The 14,780-nt window shown below is 38.8% G+C and overlaps 1 protein-coding gene across 1 annotated transcript in view; it reads left to right on the forward strand.

Annotated features, from left to right (window-relative positions):
- LOC103193864 (aldo-keto reductase family 1 member C23-like protein) overlaps positions 1-14,780 on the forward strand; it is a 71,814-nt gene that overhangs the window by 17,836 nt on the left and 39,198 nt on the right. Inside the window, exons 2-4 of the mRNA XM_042780437.1 lie at positions 5,580-5,747; positions 10,634-10,750; positions 11,391-11,468. Coding sequence (XP_042636371.1) covers positions 5,580-5,747; positions 10,634-10,750; positions 11,391-11,468 — 363 coding nt within the window. The remainder of the gene's footprint in view (positions 1-5,579; positions 5,748-10,633; positions 10,751-11,390; positions 11,469-14,780) is intronic.

Below are 14,780 nucleotides of genomic sequence, written 5' to 3' on the forward strand. Positions count from 1 at the left end.
TTTTGGTCAATGACATGAGACAAAGTATATGTGAACTGCTGTATGAAAAGTGAATTTACTCTGTAAATCTTCACCCAAATCCTAAAAAAAAAAAAAAATTCTAGCCAAGAGAATTCAACAGCATGTCAAAAAAAATTGTACTTTATGATCAGGTAGGATTCATGGATACCTCAACATTAGAAAATCAATGAAAGTAATTCACTACAAAAGTAAATAAAGCAAAGGAAAAGAATAGCGACCATCTCAATTGATGCAGGAAAGCATTTGATAAAATCCAAGACCCTTTCCTGATTTAAACAAAAAAAAATCTCAGCAATATAAAAATAGAAGGGAAATTCCTCAACATAATTTAAGGCATATATACAAAACCAACAGACAACATTATGCCAAATTGAGGAAGACTGAGAGCCTCCTCAAGAATGGAAATGAGACAAGAATGATCACTATCATTCACTCTTATTCAATATTGTACATAAGTTTTGGGCAGAAAGGGAAATAAAGAGTACTCAAATTGGGAATGAAGATGTAAAACTGTCTCCACTTACAGATAATCCTATACATAGAAAAATCCCAGAAATTCCATAAAAGAAATTACTGGTTTTAATAGAAGGATTCAGCAATCTGGCAGAGTAAAAGATAAACACACAATTACTTGGGTTCCTTTACACTGACAAGGAGAACTCTGAAGAGCAAAGCAAGAAAACAGTACCATTCATAATATCCTCCTAAAGGGTAAATTCATGGAAAAAGCCTAGCCATGCATGTAAAAGACCTATACAAGGAAAATTATAAACACTACTGCAAGAAACTAAGAGTCCTTCATAAATGGAAGGACATTCCCTGCTCATGGGTTGAAGGACTTAACATCGTGAACATATCTATACTACCCAAAATTATTATTGTTATGTGCCATCAAGTCTACTCCAACTCATAGTGACCTTATGTACAACAGAATGAAACACATTTTATCTGAATTATCTGTAGATATAATGCAATCCTGATCCAAATTTGAGCAACATTCTTTACTGAAATGGAAAACATATCACCAACTTTATGTGGAAAAGAAAGATGCTTATAATAGCCAAAGTAGGATTGAAAAAGAAGAAGAAAGTAGGAGACCTCACACATCCCAATCCCAAGAAACATATTATATAACCACAGTAATCGAAACAACCTAGCATAGGTCAGTAACAGACAAACAGAACAATGGACTAGAATTGAGAGCCCAGAAGAAAATCCATCCATCTATAGAAACGCATGATCATATCAATTGACGCAGAGAAGGCATTTGACAAAATTGAACACCTTTTTTTTTTTTTTTTAATCCAAAGGATCAGCAAGATAGGAATAGAAAGAACTTCCTCAACATAATTAAGGGCATATGCACAAACTAATGGCCAACATTATTCTCAATGGATAAAGACTGAAAACATTCCACTTGCAAATGGAACAAGACAAGGGTGCCTTTTATCACCACTAACCAGAGCAATAAAGTAACAAAGGGAAATAAAAGGAATCAAAGTTAGCAAAGAAGTAGAACTATCTCTATTTGCAGATGATATGATCTTGTTGTTGTTGTTGTTGTTGTTGTTGTTATGTGCCGTCGAGTCAACCCCGACTCATAGCAACCCCTCCTTGGGTTTCCGAGGTAGTATCACTATGGAAGGAGCTCTGGTAGCATAGTGGCTAAAGCACTTGACTGCTAACCAGAAGGCTGGCGGTTCAAACCCACCAGCCACTCCTCGGAAGGAAGGTTGGGCAATCCTACTTCCGTAGTGATACTGCCTCGGAAACCCAAGGAGGGGTCGCTATGAGTCGGGGCCGACTCGACGGCACATAACAACAACAACAACATCACTATGGAAGTAGGATTGCCCAACCTTCCTTCCGAGGAGTGGCTGGTGGGTTTGAACCGCCAGCCTTCTGGTTAGCAGTCAAGTGCTTTAGCCACTATGCTACCAGAGCTCCCGATATGATCCTATACATATAAAATCCTAGAGACTCAACAAGAAAACTACTGGAACTGATAGAAGGATTCAGGAAAGTGGCAGGATATAAAATTAACAGAAAGAAAATAAGTAGGATTATTCTATACTAAGAAAGATATCTCTGAAAAAGAAATCAGGAAAACAATACCATTTACTGTAGCCACCCAAAAGATGACGTACTTAGGCATAAATCTAACCAGAGAAACAAAAGACCTATACAAACAAAACTACAAAACACTGCTACAAGAAACCAAAAGAGACGTACATGAATGGAAGAAGATACCATACTCATGGGTAGGAAGACATAACATTGTGAAAATTACAGTATTTCCCAAAATGATAGTCAGATATAATGCAATCTCTATCCAGATTCTAATATCATTTTAAAAGAGACAGAAAAACTTATCACCAATTTTACGTAGAAAGGAAAGAAAAACTGGGAAAGCAAAGCACTACTAAAGAAGATGAACAAAGTATGACATCTCACACTCACCAATCTCAAAACCTCACAGTAACCAAAACAGCCTGATATTGGTTCAAAGACAGACACACAAATCAATGGAACAGAATTAAGAACCCAGAAGTTAATCTATCCACCTATGTATGACTGATCTTTGAAAAAATGGCTGAATCCCATTAAATGAAGAAGAGATAGATAGCCTCTTTAACAAACAATGCTAGCAAAACTGGATACCTATTTGCAAAAAAAGAATGAAAGAAATAGGATCCATCTTTCTCACCATATACAAAAATGAACTCAAGATGGATCAAACACCTTAAGTATAAAACCTAAAACCACAAAGATCATCAAAGAAAAACTAGTGGCAAACTTAGGGCCCCTGGTACATGGCATAAATACACATACAAACAGCAAAAGACAAACTAGAAAACTGGGACCTCCTAAAAATTAAACATGTGTATGCATGAAAAGACTTCACCAAAAGAGTAAAAAGAGAACCTACAGACTTGGAAAACAATTTTGATGACATATTGAACAAAGCATTAACCTCTAAAATTTATAGATAACTTCAACACCTCAACAACAAAAATACAAATTCCATTAACAAATGGCCAGAAGACATGAACAGACACTTTACCAAAGAAGACATTCATGTGGCTAACACATGAATAAAACTCATAATCAATAGCCATTAAACCCATCAATTCCAACTTATTAAACCCTGTCAATTCCACCTTACAACAATCTTATGGGACAGAATAGAACTGCACCATAAGAGGTTTCCAAGGCTGTAAATCTTTATGGAAGCAGCCTGCCTCTTCTTTCTCCTGCAGAGTGGCTGGTGGGTTTAAAGCACTCACCTTTTGATTAACAGCCAAATGGCTCAATCATTGTGCCATAAGAGCTCCCATTAACCACAGTTGTTGTTGTTGTTGTTATGTGCCGTCAAGTCAGACCTGACTCATAGTGACCACTTCTTGGGTTTCTGAGGTGATATCACTACAGAAGCAGATTGCCCAACCTTCCTTTTGAGGAGTGGCTGATGGATTTGAACCACCAGCCTTCTGATTAGCAGTGAAGTGCCTTAGACACTATGCTACCAGAGCTCCTCCATTAACCACTATTGTAGTTGTTGTCCACTAGAGAGATACAAATAAAAACAACAATGAAATATCATCTCACCCTAGCATGAATAGTAAAAACAGAAAACTACAAATGCTGGTGAGGGTATAGAGAGACTAGAACACTGCAAGTAGGATTGTAAAATGGTACAACCACTGTGGAAAGTGGTATGGTACATCCTAAAAAAGTTGTAATACCATATGATCCAGCAATCCCACTACTAGGGATATATTCTAGAGAAATAAGAGCTATGACATGAACAGATATATGCACAACCATGTTCATCACAACATTATTCATTATAGCAAAAAGATGAAAACAACCTAACTGCCCATCAACAGATGAATGGATAAATAAACTATGATAAATACACACAATGGAACATAAAGAGTAACTATGAATCTGTGAAACACTTCACAACATTGATGAACCTAGCAGACATGCTCAGTGAAATCAGTCAATCACATGAGGACAAATGTTGTATGAGACCACTACCATCAAAAGTCAAGAAAAGGTTTACACATAGAAAGAATCATTCTTTGAAAGTGGAAGGTGGAAGGTGAGGGAAGGTGGAAGGTGGAAGGTGAAGGAAGGATAAGTAACTAGAGGGTAGATGCAACTTAAGTTGAGTGAAAGGAAAGACAGTATACAGTAAGAGGGAGGTCAGCACAAAATGATCAAACCAGAGGAACACACAGGGAAGAACACAAGAGTTAAAGGCAACAGAAGTAAATGCTAATACATATATACAACCCTGTAATAACAGTAATAACGATAATCTATAAGTGGATACATAGACACTCAAGCTGAACAGGGGTGGAAAGGTTAATGGGACTATACCCACAAATATATACAGGCTTGACAGAGGATATTCTATACATATATTTACATATGCTACAAACATATCCCAGAATATAGTAGAGCATACAGGGGATAAAGTTATGAAAATGTCTTTATCATAAACACCCTGAGGGAGTGAGTTGCTGGCCATGAGGGCTCAGAGCCATAATGTCAGGGGACGCTAAGGTCAACTGGCATAACATAGTCTACAAAGACAATGTTATACACACTACTTTGGTGAGTAAAGACTGCAGTCTTAAAAGTTTGTGAGTGGTCATCTAAGGTGCTATTAGTCTCTCCACATAAAAGCAAAGAAGAGTGAAGAAAATGAAATATGCAAGGAAACAATTAGTCCAAAGGATTAATGGACCACATGAACCCCAATCTCCACAATTCTAAGACCAGAAAAACTAGATAGTACCCAGCTACCACTGCTGACTTCTCTGAGAGGAATCATAATAGGAGGTCCTGTAGAGAGTGGGATAAAAATGTGGAATAAATTAAAAACCATAAAAAAGATAAGGCTTACTGGTCTGATAAAGACTGGTGGAAGCCCCGAGACTATGACCCTTAGAGTCCCTTCAAGCTAGGAATGGAACTCATCCCCATAACTCAACTTCCAGCCAAAGAATAGACAGGTATATAAGATGAATAAACAATGAGGTATATGCTAAATATCTGCTATTTTTCTGGGAAGGTGACTATGTGACTAGCCCCCGTGAAAACTAGGGCACTGAGCCTCTACTGAGCTCCCTTTGCAGTCAGTATTCCCCATGTGTTGTCAAAATTATATGCTGAATGAATTAAGTATATTCTGTTTGATTCCACTGGAAATTCTTGGTAGTTTATGTATGATTTCCTCTACTTTGTCCTATACTCCTTGACCCTTTGCTGATTCTGTTGTGTGTCACTTCACTGAATAAATCCTACCCATGAGACAACCAGATACTGAGCACTGTGGGTCATTTAACGAGTATCTGAACCTAAGACTTCCAATGTATGTGGAAAACCATTCTGTTTACCCAGAACTGAAGAGATTTCCTGATTAACATGCAGAATTAACAGAGAACCCAAGGGACTGGTTCATCCTGGTGAAGATCAGTGCTTGAGGCACAAACTAGCTGTTAATCAAGCAGATCCTTGAATACCATTCTTTTGTGTTTCCTTAGGTGCCCAAGAGTAAAGCTGAGGAGGCAACCAAATTAGCTATTGATGCTGGGTTTCGTCATATCGATTCAGCTTACGTGTACAAAAATGAAGAGGAAGTTGGACGAGCCATCCGAAGCAAGATTGCTGATGGGGTTGTGAAGAGAGAAGACATATTTTACACTTCAAAGGTACTGTGTATATGGCATGTGTGCATATTTGTGAAATTAATTCTGAAAATCAGATATATGTCTGGTTGAGTAATTTGATGAGTTATATTTAATCATACAACTTTTATTTGTGTACTAAAACTAGTATCAAAAAAGACAGAGATGATGACTTTTTGATCATTGCTATGCTCAAAGCACTTAAAGATCAATACCCAGTCATTAGTGAGCTAAAATGGAATGGTATTGACCATTTTGAATTGGACATACAGAAATCAAATAGACTGCATCTGTGGAAAGAGGCCATGGAGAAGCTCAATATCATCAGTCAGAACAAGGCCAGAACCTAAGTGTGAACAGACCATCAATTTCTCAGATTCAATTTCATGTTGAAACTGAAGAAAATTGAAACAAGTCCATGAAAGCCAAAATATGACCTTGATTATATCCCACCTGAATTTAGAAACCATCTGAAGAATAGATTTGATTTATTGAACACCAATGACCAAATGAGTTGTGGGATGACATCAAGAACAACCTACATGGAGAAAGCAAAAGGTCATTAAAAAGACAGAAAAGACCAAAAAAATGGATGTCAGAAGAGTCTCAAACTTGCTCTTGAAATGACAGTAGCTAAAACAAATGGAAGAAATGACAAAAGAAAAGAGCTGAACATAAGATTTCAAAGGACGCCTCAAAAAGACCAAGTATCATAATGAAATGTGCAAAGAGCTGGAGTAAGAAAATGAAAAGGGAAGAACATACTTGGCATTTCTCAAGCTGAGAGAACTGAAGGAAAATTCAAGCCTCAAGTTGCAATATTGAAGGATTCTATTGGGCAAAAAAATTAATTTTTATGGTAATTTGAGTAAAACTTTATACAGCAAACTCATTTTCCATGCAGCAGTTCATACACATTTTGTTTCATAACATTAACTGCAATTTCCCACAATGTAACAGGTCTCCTCCCACTTCCTCCCTGTAGTTGCCTCTTCCCTGTGTCCTTCCCTCCCATGTACTCTCACCCCCAAGCTGTCTCCCTGTGCAAACACTGCCCTTCTGTTCTCCCATGATTGATCTCTCCAAGAAGTGTATCTATCTGATATAAATCTTCACCCCATATGCCTGTCTATTGTTTGGCTGCAAGCCACAGGAGTGAGTTTAGTTCAAGACCTGAAGAGTAAACTAGGGATCATAGTCTCAGGGGTCTCACCAGGCTCTGTCAGACCAGCTAACCTGGTCATTTTTTTTATCATTTTGAGTTTTGTTCCACATTGTTCTCCCACTCTGTCCAGGATCTCCTGAAGTGATTCCCCTCCAAGTGGTTGACAGTGATAGCCAGGTACCATCTATTCTTCTAGTCTCCTGGTCATACAGGCTGAGGATTGCATAGTCTACCAGTCCCTTGGACTAATTGTTTCCATGCATTTTGGTTTTCTTCATTCTTCTTTGCTCTGGACCAGGAACGACCCATCATTGCATCTAGATGGCAACTTCCAAGTTTTTAAGACCCTCGTCTCTACTCACCAAAGTATGGTCTAAAACAATGTTTTGTGTAGTACGTTATGCCAGGTGAGCTTGATGTCCCCTGCAACCACAGTCCTGAGCCCACAGGTCCAACTACTCATTCCCTCAGGGTAACTGGGTGTGGCCGGCCACCACAACCTTGCCCCTTATCAGCTCTACTATCACCTGGACATTTTTACAGCTCATACAAATAGGCATGTAGAAACATTGTCTGATAACCCTATACATGGTCATGGACACACTCCTCCCTGCATAGACATACCTGATGGTTCAGCCCATCTACCCATCTATCCACCCATAGATCAATGCTTGTCTATGGACAAAATATTGAATGATGCAGGAAGCATCAAAAGTCTTCTTGGGAGGAATAAACATTGTCACTGTACCAAAAAGAATTGGTCAATGTTCAGTCATTTCAGGAGGTAGCATATGATCAAGAACTGATGGTATTGAAGGAAGAAGTCCAAGCTGCACTGAAGGAACTCATGAAAACTAAGTTCCAGGAATTGACAGAATACCTATTGAAATGTTGCAACAAATGGATCCAGCACTGGAGGCACTCACTCATTTATGTCAAGAAATTTGGAAAACTACCTAGCCAAGCAACTGGAAGAGATCCATATTTGTGCCTATTCCAAAGAAGGGTAATCTAACAATGTGGAAATTATCAACCCATATCATTAACATCATATGTAAGTAAACTTTTACTGAAAATAATTGAAAAAGGTTGCAGTAGTATATTGACAAGGAACTGCCAGAAATTCAAGCTAGAATCAGAAGAGGATGTAGATCAAGGCATGTCATCACTGATGCCAGGTGGATCTTGCGTGAAAGCAAAGAATACCAGAAAGATGTTTACTTGTGTTTAATTGACTACACAAAGGCTTTAAAGTGTGTGGATCATAACAACTAAAGGTTAACACTATGAAGAAAGGGACTTCCAGAATACTTAATTGTGCTTATGAGGAACCTGTATATAGACCAAGAGGCAGTTGTTCAGACAGAACAAGGGGATACTGTGTGGTTTAAAATCAGAAAAGGTGTGCATCAGGGTAGTATCTTTTCACCATATTTATTCAATCTGTCTGATGACTCTTAGCCTAGGTTCTCTAGAGAAGCAAAACCAGTAAAGCTTACATAGAAAGAGAGGGAGAAAAAAATCTTTCTCTCAGGGAAATGGCTCATACAGTTTAGAGGCTGTCAAGTCCCAAGTACATGAGTCAAACGTCAGGCTGGAGGGTCTTCCTCACTCACACTGTTGCACGGGCTGATGAACCCAAGATGGGCAGGCAGTATAGCATGCTGTTGTCTTCAGCACATGATAAATCCAAGATCAGCAAGTGAAATGGCGGATTGTTGGCTCATAGGCCATGAGGCAACAAGTCCAAGACTGGCAGGCAATATGGCTGCCAAAACCAGATGGTAGCTAGATGCAGAATCCAGATCCAACAGAAAACCCAAAAAATTTCCCAGGATGTCCATATGTATATATTGAAAGCAGGCCACACCCCTGAGGAAACTCCCTTTCAATTGATTGGCTATTCACAGCATATCCCACCATGGAAATGACTACCTTACATCAGATTTCATCATGGGAACAACCACATCACAGCTGCTTAAACCACTCAGAATCTTGGTCCAACCAAGTTGACAACCTTAACTATTACGATGATCAAAAATCTGGGAAGCTGGACTATATGAGGATCATGGCATCAGAATTGGAGGAAGACTCATTAACAACCTGTGGCATGCAGATGACACAATCTTACTTGCTGAAAACGAAGAGGACTTGAAGCACTTACTGATGAAGGTCAGGCCTTCAGTATGGATTACACCTCAACACAAAGGGAAACAAATCCTCACAACTGGACCAATAAGCAACATGATGATAAAATGGAGAAAAGATTGAAGTTGTCAAGAATTTCACTTTACTTGGATCCACAATTAATGTAAGTAGCACTCAAGAATTCAAACAAATATTGCACTGGGCAAATCTGTGATAAGAGACCTTTTTAAAATATTAAAGATCAACGATATTACTTTGAAGACTAAGGCATGACTAACCCAAGCCATGGTATTTTCAATAGCCTCTGCATGTAAGAGCTGAACAATGAGTAAGGAAGAATGCAGAAGAATTGATGCATTTGGATTATGGTGTTTCCAAAGAATGTTGAATGTACCATGGACTGCTAGAACCAACAAACTTGTCTTAAAGAAAATACAGTCAAAATTCTCCTTAGAAGCAAGAATGACAAGGCTTCATCTCTCATACTATGGTCATGTTTTGAAAAGTGACCAGTCCCTAGAGAAGGATATCATGCTTGATAAACTAGAGGTTCAGCAATAAAAGTGAAGACCTTCAATGAGATGGGTTGACATAGAGGTTGCAACAATGGGCTCAAGCAAGGCAATGATTGTGAGGATGACACGGGACCACACAGTGTTTCCTTCTGTTTAAAAGGGTCTCTGTGAGTAGAAACTGACTTGATGGCACCTATTAAGAACAACATTTGGTATAAAACAAGAGACTGCAGCACATATTAACACGTTCAAAACATTTTTCCCTTCCAGTTATTTACACAGAGGAGACAGCAATTCTCTCATAGAATTGAATTAAAGGGAGAATTAGACAAAGCTAGTGGAATTGCTTTGTATATTCTATTAAACATAACTCAAATGATGGCCCTAATTTTTACTTCATAACAATTTCCATCTCGAGATACTTCCTTCTATTGTTCAGTAGGTAAACTGACAAAACACTAAAACTCGTAATAGCATTTATGTGGATAGATCAGATGCAAAGGAAAGCTAAGAAGAAAAGGAGGTTTTTGCCCTTGTGGTCATCACATTTTCAACTAATAGAAAAATATCTAAACATTAGGAGAAGCAAACCAATAACTTTCCAGCAGTTGAGCATTAAAGTCCCTGCAAAATGGGTGAGGGCCACTTCTTTGTCTATTACCTGTAAAGGACCCCTCCCAGCACTATTTTTCATTGTTCTCTACTCTAGACAATACAAGCAAGAAATCCAATTCCTTTCATCTGGTTCCATAGGGCAGGGTTTCCATTTCTTTTCAATATGCTGATCATTTTTCCCTATTTCTTTGCAAAATGAAACCCATGTAATTTCACATATGTTAATAAAAGACTACGATTCTGAATAAAACCTAAAGATTAATTCTTTTCCCACAGATTATTGTCTAGTTCACATTTGTTCTGTCTACATCAATGACCCAAGTTTAGCTTAAAATCAGTGTTGGCAAACAAATTTCAGCTTTGAATTTGCTGAAGAAGTCACAAACCATATGTCATCTTTTTCTATATCTCTTCATTAAATTGCCTCAGTATTAATGAAACATAATTTCCATGATTAATCTCTGCAGCTTTGGATAACTTTCCTACGACCAGATTTGGTTCGGCCAGCGTTGGAAAAGTCACTGAAAAAACTTCAGCTGCACTATGTTGATCTCTACCTTATCCATTTGCCAATTGCTCTGAAGGTTAGCAGTTTGTATAATTAAACCTATTTCACTTCCACTATCAGTTGTACCATCATCTGGCAGGGATGGTTGGACTAAGTTTTTTTTTAGGAGGCATGTGGATTATTATACTGGGGAATGATCCTAAAAAATTATTCATGATTCTAGATTGACCCTGTTTAGTTAGTTGTTTAGTTAGTTGTTTGTTAGTTGACCCTGTTAGTTCATGTGCCTATCTTTGGACCATTATGTGTTTTGAGGGATAAGGAACTCTGACTGTATAGTTATAGCGCAGTCTGGGTTTTTATCAGAATCCATGGTTGCCGGAAACTAAGGCCATGTGACTCATTCCCTTTCTAGGTAAAAGAGAAGCATTTGATAAAAATAAATAAACTGGGCAGACAAAAGTAACATAAATCAAGTATGAGTCCATATTAGTATAGAAAAGAGTGCAACAGATGTAAAGGATTATAGGAAGACTGTGTCTCAAGAGATATTCCTTACAAATCCATACACAAAACACTGCAAAAATTAGCATCTGGAGAGTTTCTCCACCTACCTCATGGAGGCTTAGCATTCAAGTCTAAGATGTACCTCACCCCACAGCTAACAGGGGAGACAGTATTATGTGACATCACTCTAATGACTGCTTCTATTCCAGCCAGGGGAGGAGATACTTCCAAAAGATGAACATGGAAAATTAATGTTTGACACAGTCGATCTCTGTGCCACATGGGAGGTGAGTGCTTGAAGGAGACAGTAAAGAGAGGAAGCCAGGAGATGGGAACCTAGTTCATATCTTGCACCTGTGTAAACTTCAGAAAGCCTGAACATGGCCTTCAATCTCATTTTCTCATATTTAAAATCAGAGATTGTACAAATGATCTTAAACTTCTCTTGGAAGTCTATAATTCTACTTGTTCTTTAAATAGCACTTCACTGATAACAGAGTGGGCACTTTAGAGGCATAGTACCTAAGGCATTTGAGTGGTAACCAAAAGGCTGGTGGTTCAAACCCACCAGCCACTCCTTGGAAGGAAGATTGGGCAATCTACTTCCATACAGGTACCACCTCAGAAACCCAAGGAGGGGTCGCTATGAGTTAAATCAACTTAATAGCAGGGAGTGAGTAAGTGAGTAATAACAGTGTATGACTGTATTCCTCAAAAGAAGCTGACACAATCTCAAGGTTATTGGTATAGTAAGCCAGTAAAAGTACTCCTGGAATTTTGAAAGGAAAAAAATTTTCTATCTGGTCTTGAAAGACACAGGAAATTGGATGCCACATTTAAAGTTATATCAATACAATTATGTGTTGCTAAGAGTAATGTGTGTGTGACTCATTCCAAATTTCAGAAAAGTATAGATATTGGGAACATCAGTACAATCCTAACTCCAGCCTAGACCACCCCTGGAAATGAGAGTAGGATATTTGTAACTTTCATGGACTTTCTCATAGGCTTTAGAGGCCTGAAATTAGATTTTCTTTTGTTTAGTAAATATCATATCTGGAATAGCTATTACCAAAATCTTGGTAGCAGAATCATCTCTGGAACATTATTCCATTAGTAAGTTTAAGCAACCAGGACATGTTATGTTAATTATTTACTATAAATACTTCACTCTCCCTCTAGTGCCTCATGCTCTGCATCTGGGAAATAAGTCTCTTTATCTCTCATGGCAGGAAATGTGGAAGATCTTCCACATAGGTTTCCTCATTGCTCAGGCTACCTGCCTGGTGCCTGACTTGCAGTTCAGTGTGCTGTGTGTTGAGCTACTATATGTTGAACATTTCACCAGCTATTTCTTCGCAGAATCCAGCTGAAGACATGCTGACAGTTTTGCTATATTCTATGTTATGTAGACTTAAAGTTATGATATCTACCTATTCATAAAAAAAATTATCAAGAAGTGATTGTAAGGGAGGGAGCATAGTAAAACAAAAGTACCTGCTCTTGAGACTTCCAGTAAGATGGCAGAATAGGCAACAAGCTACACAGACCCTCTTCAACAAAGAAAAGTGAAACCAGTTGACAGAGATACAGAAGATAACCCTGGAGCCCTGAGCTTTCAAAAGAAGTATACAGAAGTGAATTAGGCACCAACTAGTAGAAAAAATCTGATGAAAACAGTGAGTATGGAGAGACAGACTGAGCTGTGGACTGTCAGCTACTCTGATGGCATCAACAGCCTGAATATTTCTAAGTGGTGCTGGGACCTAAGAATTGACCTAAAGATGACCCTGGTCACCAAGGGCCACAGGGATGACTGTACTGGTGGCCTATGACTAGGAAGGAAGACAGCAAGGAGGAAGACAACCTGATTGTGGACATTTGGCTGTCTAGAGGGTGCAGTCATTTTGATTATTTACAAGTGGCAGCCAATTTTGATATTTAAAGTGACTGAGGGTAAAGCCATTTCTAATGTTTACAAGTGGTGGCCATTTTGGAAATTTAAAGTGACAGCATTCTCATTCAGATTCCAGGGACCTTAGAATAGGATCCATTTGCCAAGGACAGCAGGGACATACAGGAGAGGGACAATTGTAAAGGACACAGGTGGTGAGTGTATAAGTGCCACCAACAAGCGAACAGAGGACCAGAGTACCCTGCTTACGCAGATAACATCCAAAGAAAACAAAAATCATGGGCAAGTCACTCCAACATACAATCACCAATTAAATATAAACACAAAAATGCCACAATGTCTCAGAGACAACAGACTGTTACAATCTACACAAACAAGCAAGATAAAGCAAGTGAAACAAGGGAGCAGGATACAGACCCAGAACACATCCCTGAAGAAGCAGGAGCATTAGAACTCCCTGATAAGAAATTCAAAAGAATTATATTTAGGTACCTTCAACGGATTGAGAGACAGATCAAGGAAAACACTGACAAAATTGAGGAAAACACAGACAAAACCCTGGAACAATTTTAAAAGACAAGACAAGAACAAATAACAAAATAAATGAAAAATTAGAAATGACACAAAATCTACAGATAGAAATCCAGAAAATTAATGCTAAATTTTCAGAAACGGATAACACATTGAATGGGTAAAGGAGTAGAACCGAATCAATGGAAGACAGAACTAGTGAGATTGAAGACAAATACTTCAATACCTCTTTGGAAAGGGATCAATCAGAGAAAGATCAAAACAAAATAAAGACAGACCAAGGATCATGTGGATACCATCAAAAAGAATAATGTACATACAATCAGAATTCCAGAATAGGAAAAGGCAAATAAAACCAGAGAGAAAAATGTTGAAGCTGTCTTCCGAGAAGAGAATTTCCCTGGTATGATGAAAGATGAGAATACATCCTTTCAAGAAGTCCAACGAACCCCAAACAGGATAGACTCCCAAAGAAAATCACCAAGACACATTCATCATTGAGATCCGGCAAGATGGCGGACTAGGCAGAAAGACTGCACAGACCCTCTTCAACAAAGAACAGGGAAAACAATTAAAACAGACACAGAAGATAATCCTGGACCCCTGAACCTTGAAGGGAAAGATATAGAAGTGGACTAAACCCCAAATAGCAGAATAATTTGCGTGAAAATACCAAAAAAGGAGACAGATGGAGCTGCGGTCTGGCAGCGATTCTGAGTGATCCTGACAGCACAAACAGCTTGGAGATTCCCAAGTCGTGGTAGGACCTAAGAATTAACCTAAAAATCACCCTGCTAGCCAGGGACTGCATGGAGGACTGTGCACAGTGGCTGGGGAACAAACGAAGGTGAAGAGAAAGGTGGGCTGAGCTGTGGACTTTTGCCGATCCAGAGGGCGCCGCCATTTTGAAGGTTTAAATAGCTGCTTGACTATTTTGGATATTTAAAGAGACAGTGCTCTGGCAGATTCCTGGGGCTTAAGAACACATTCTGCTTTCCAGCAACTCCAAGGACACTCGGGACCTGCAAGACTGACAAGGTATGACATTCTTCTTGTTAATCTTAGTGAATGGAGGTGCGGCCATCCTCCACCCCCACCTACCTTCTGGGCCCACAGGAACTCCATCACAGTCTGTGTGTTCAGATGGAGCCTG

This window comes from Orycteropus afer, unplaced genomic scaffold, assembly GCF_000298275.1.
Source record: "Orycteropus afer afer isolate SDZICR_OR568_19922 unplaced genomic scaffold, OryAfe1.0 scaffold00040, whole genome shotgun sequence".
NCBI lineage: Eukaryota > Metazoa > Chordata > Mammalia > Tubulidentata > Orycteropodidae > Orycteropus > Orycteropus afer.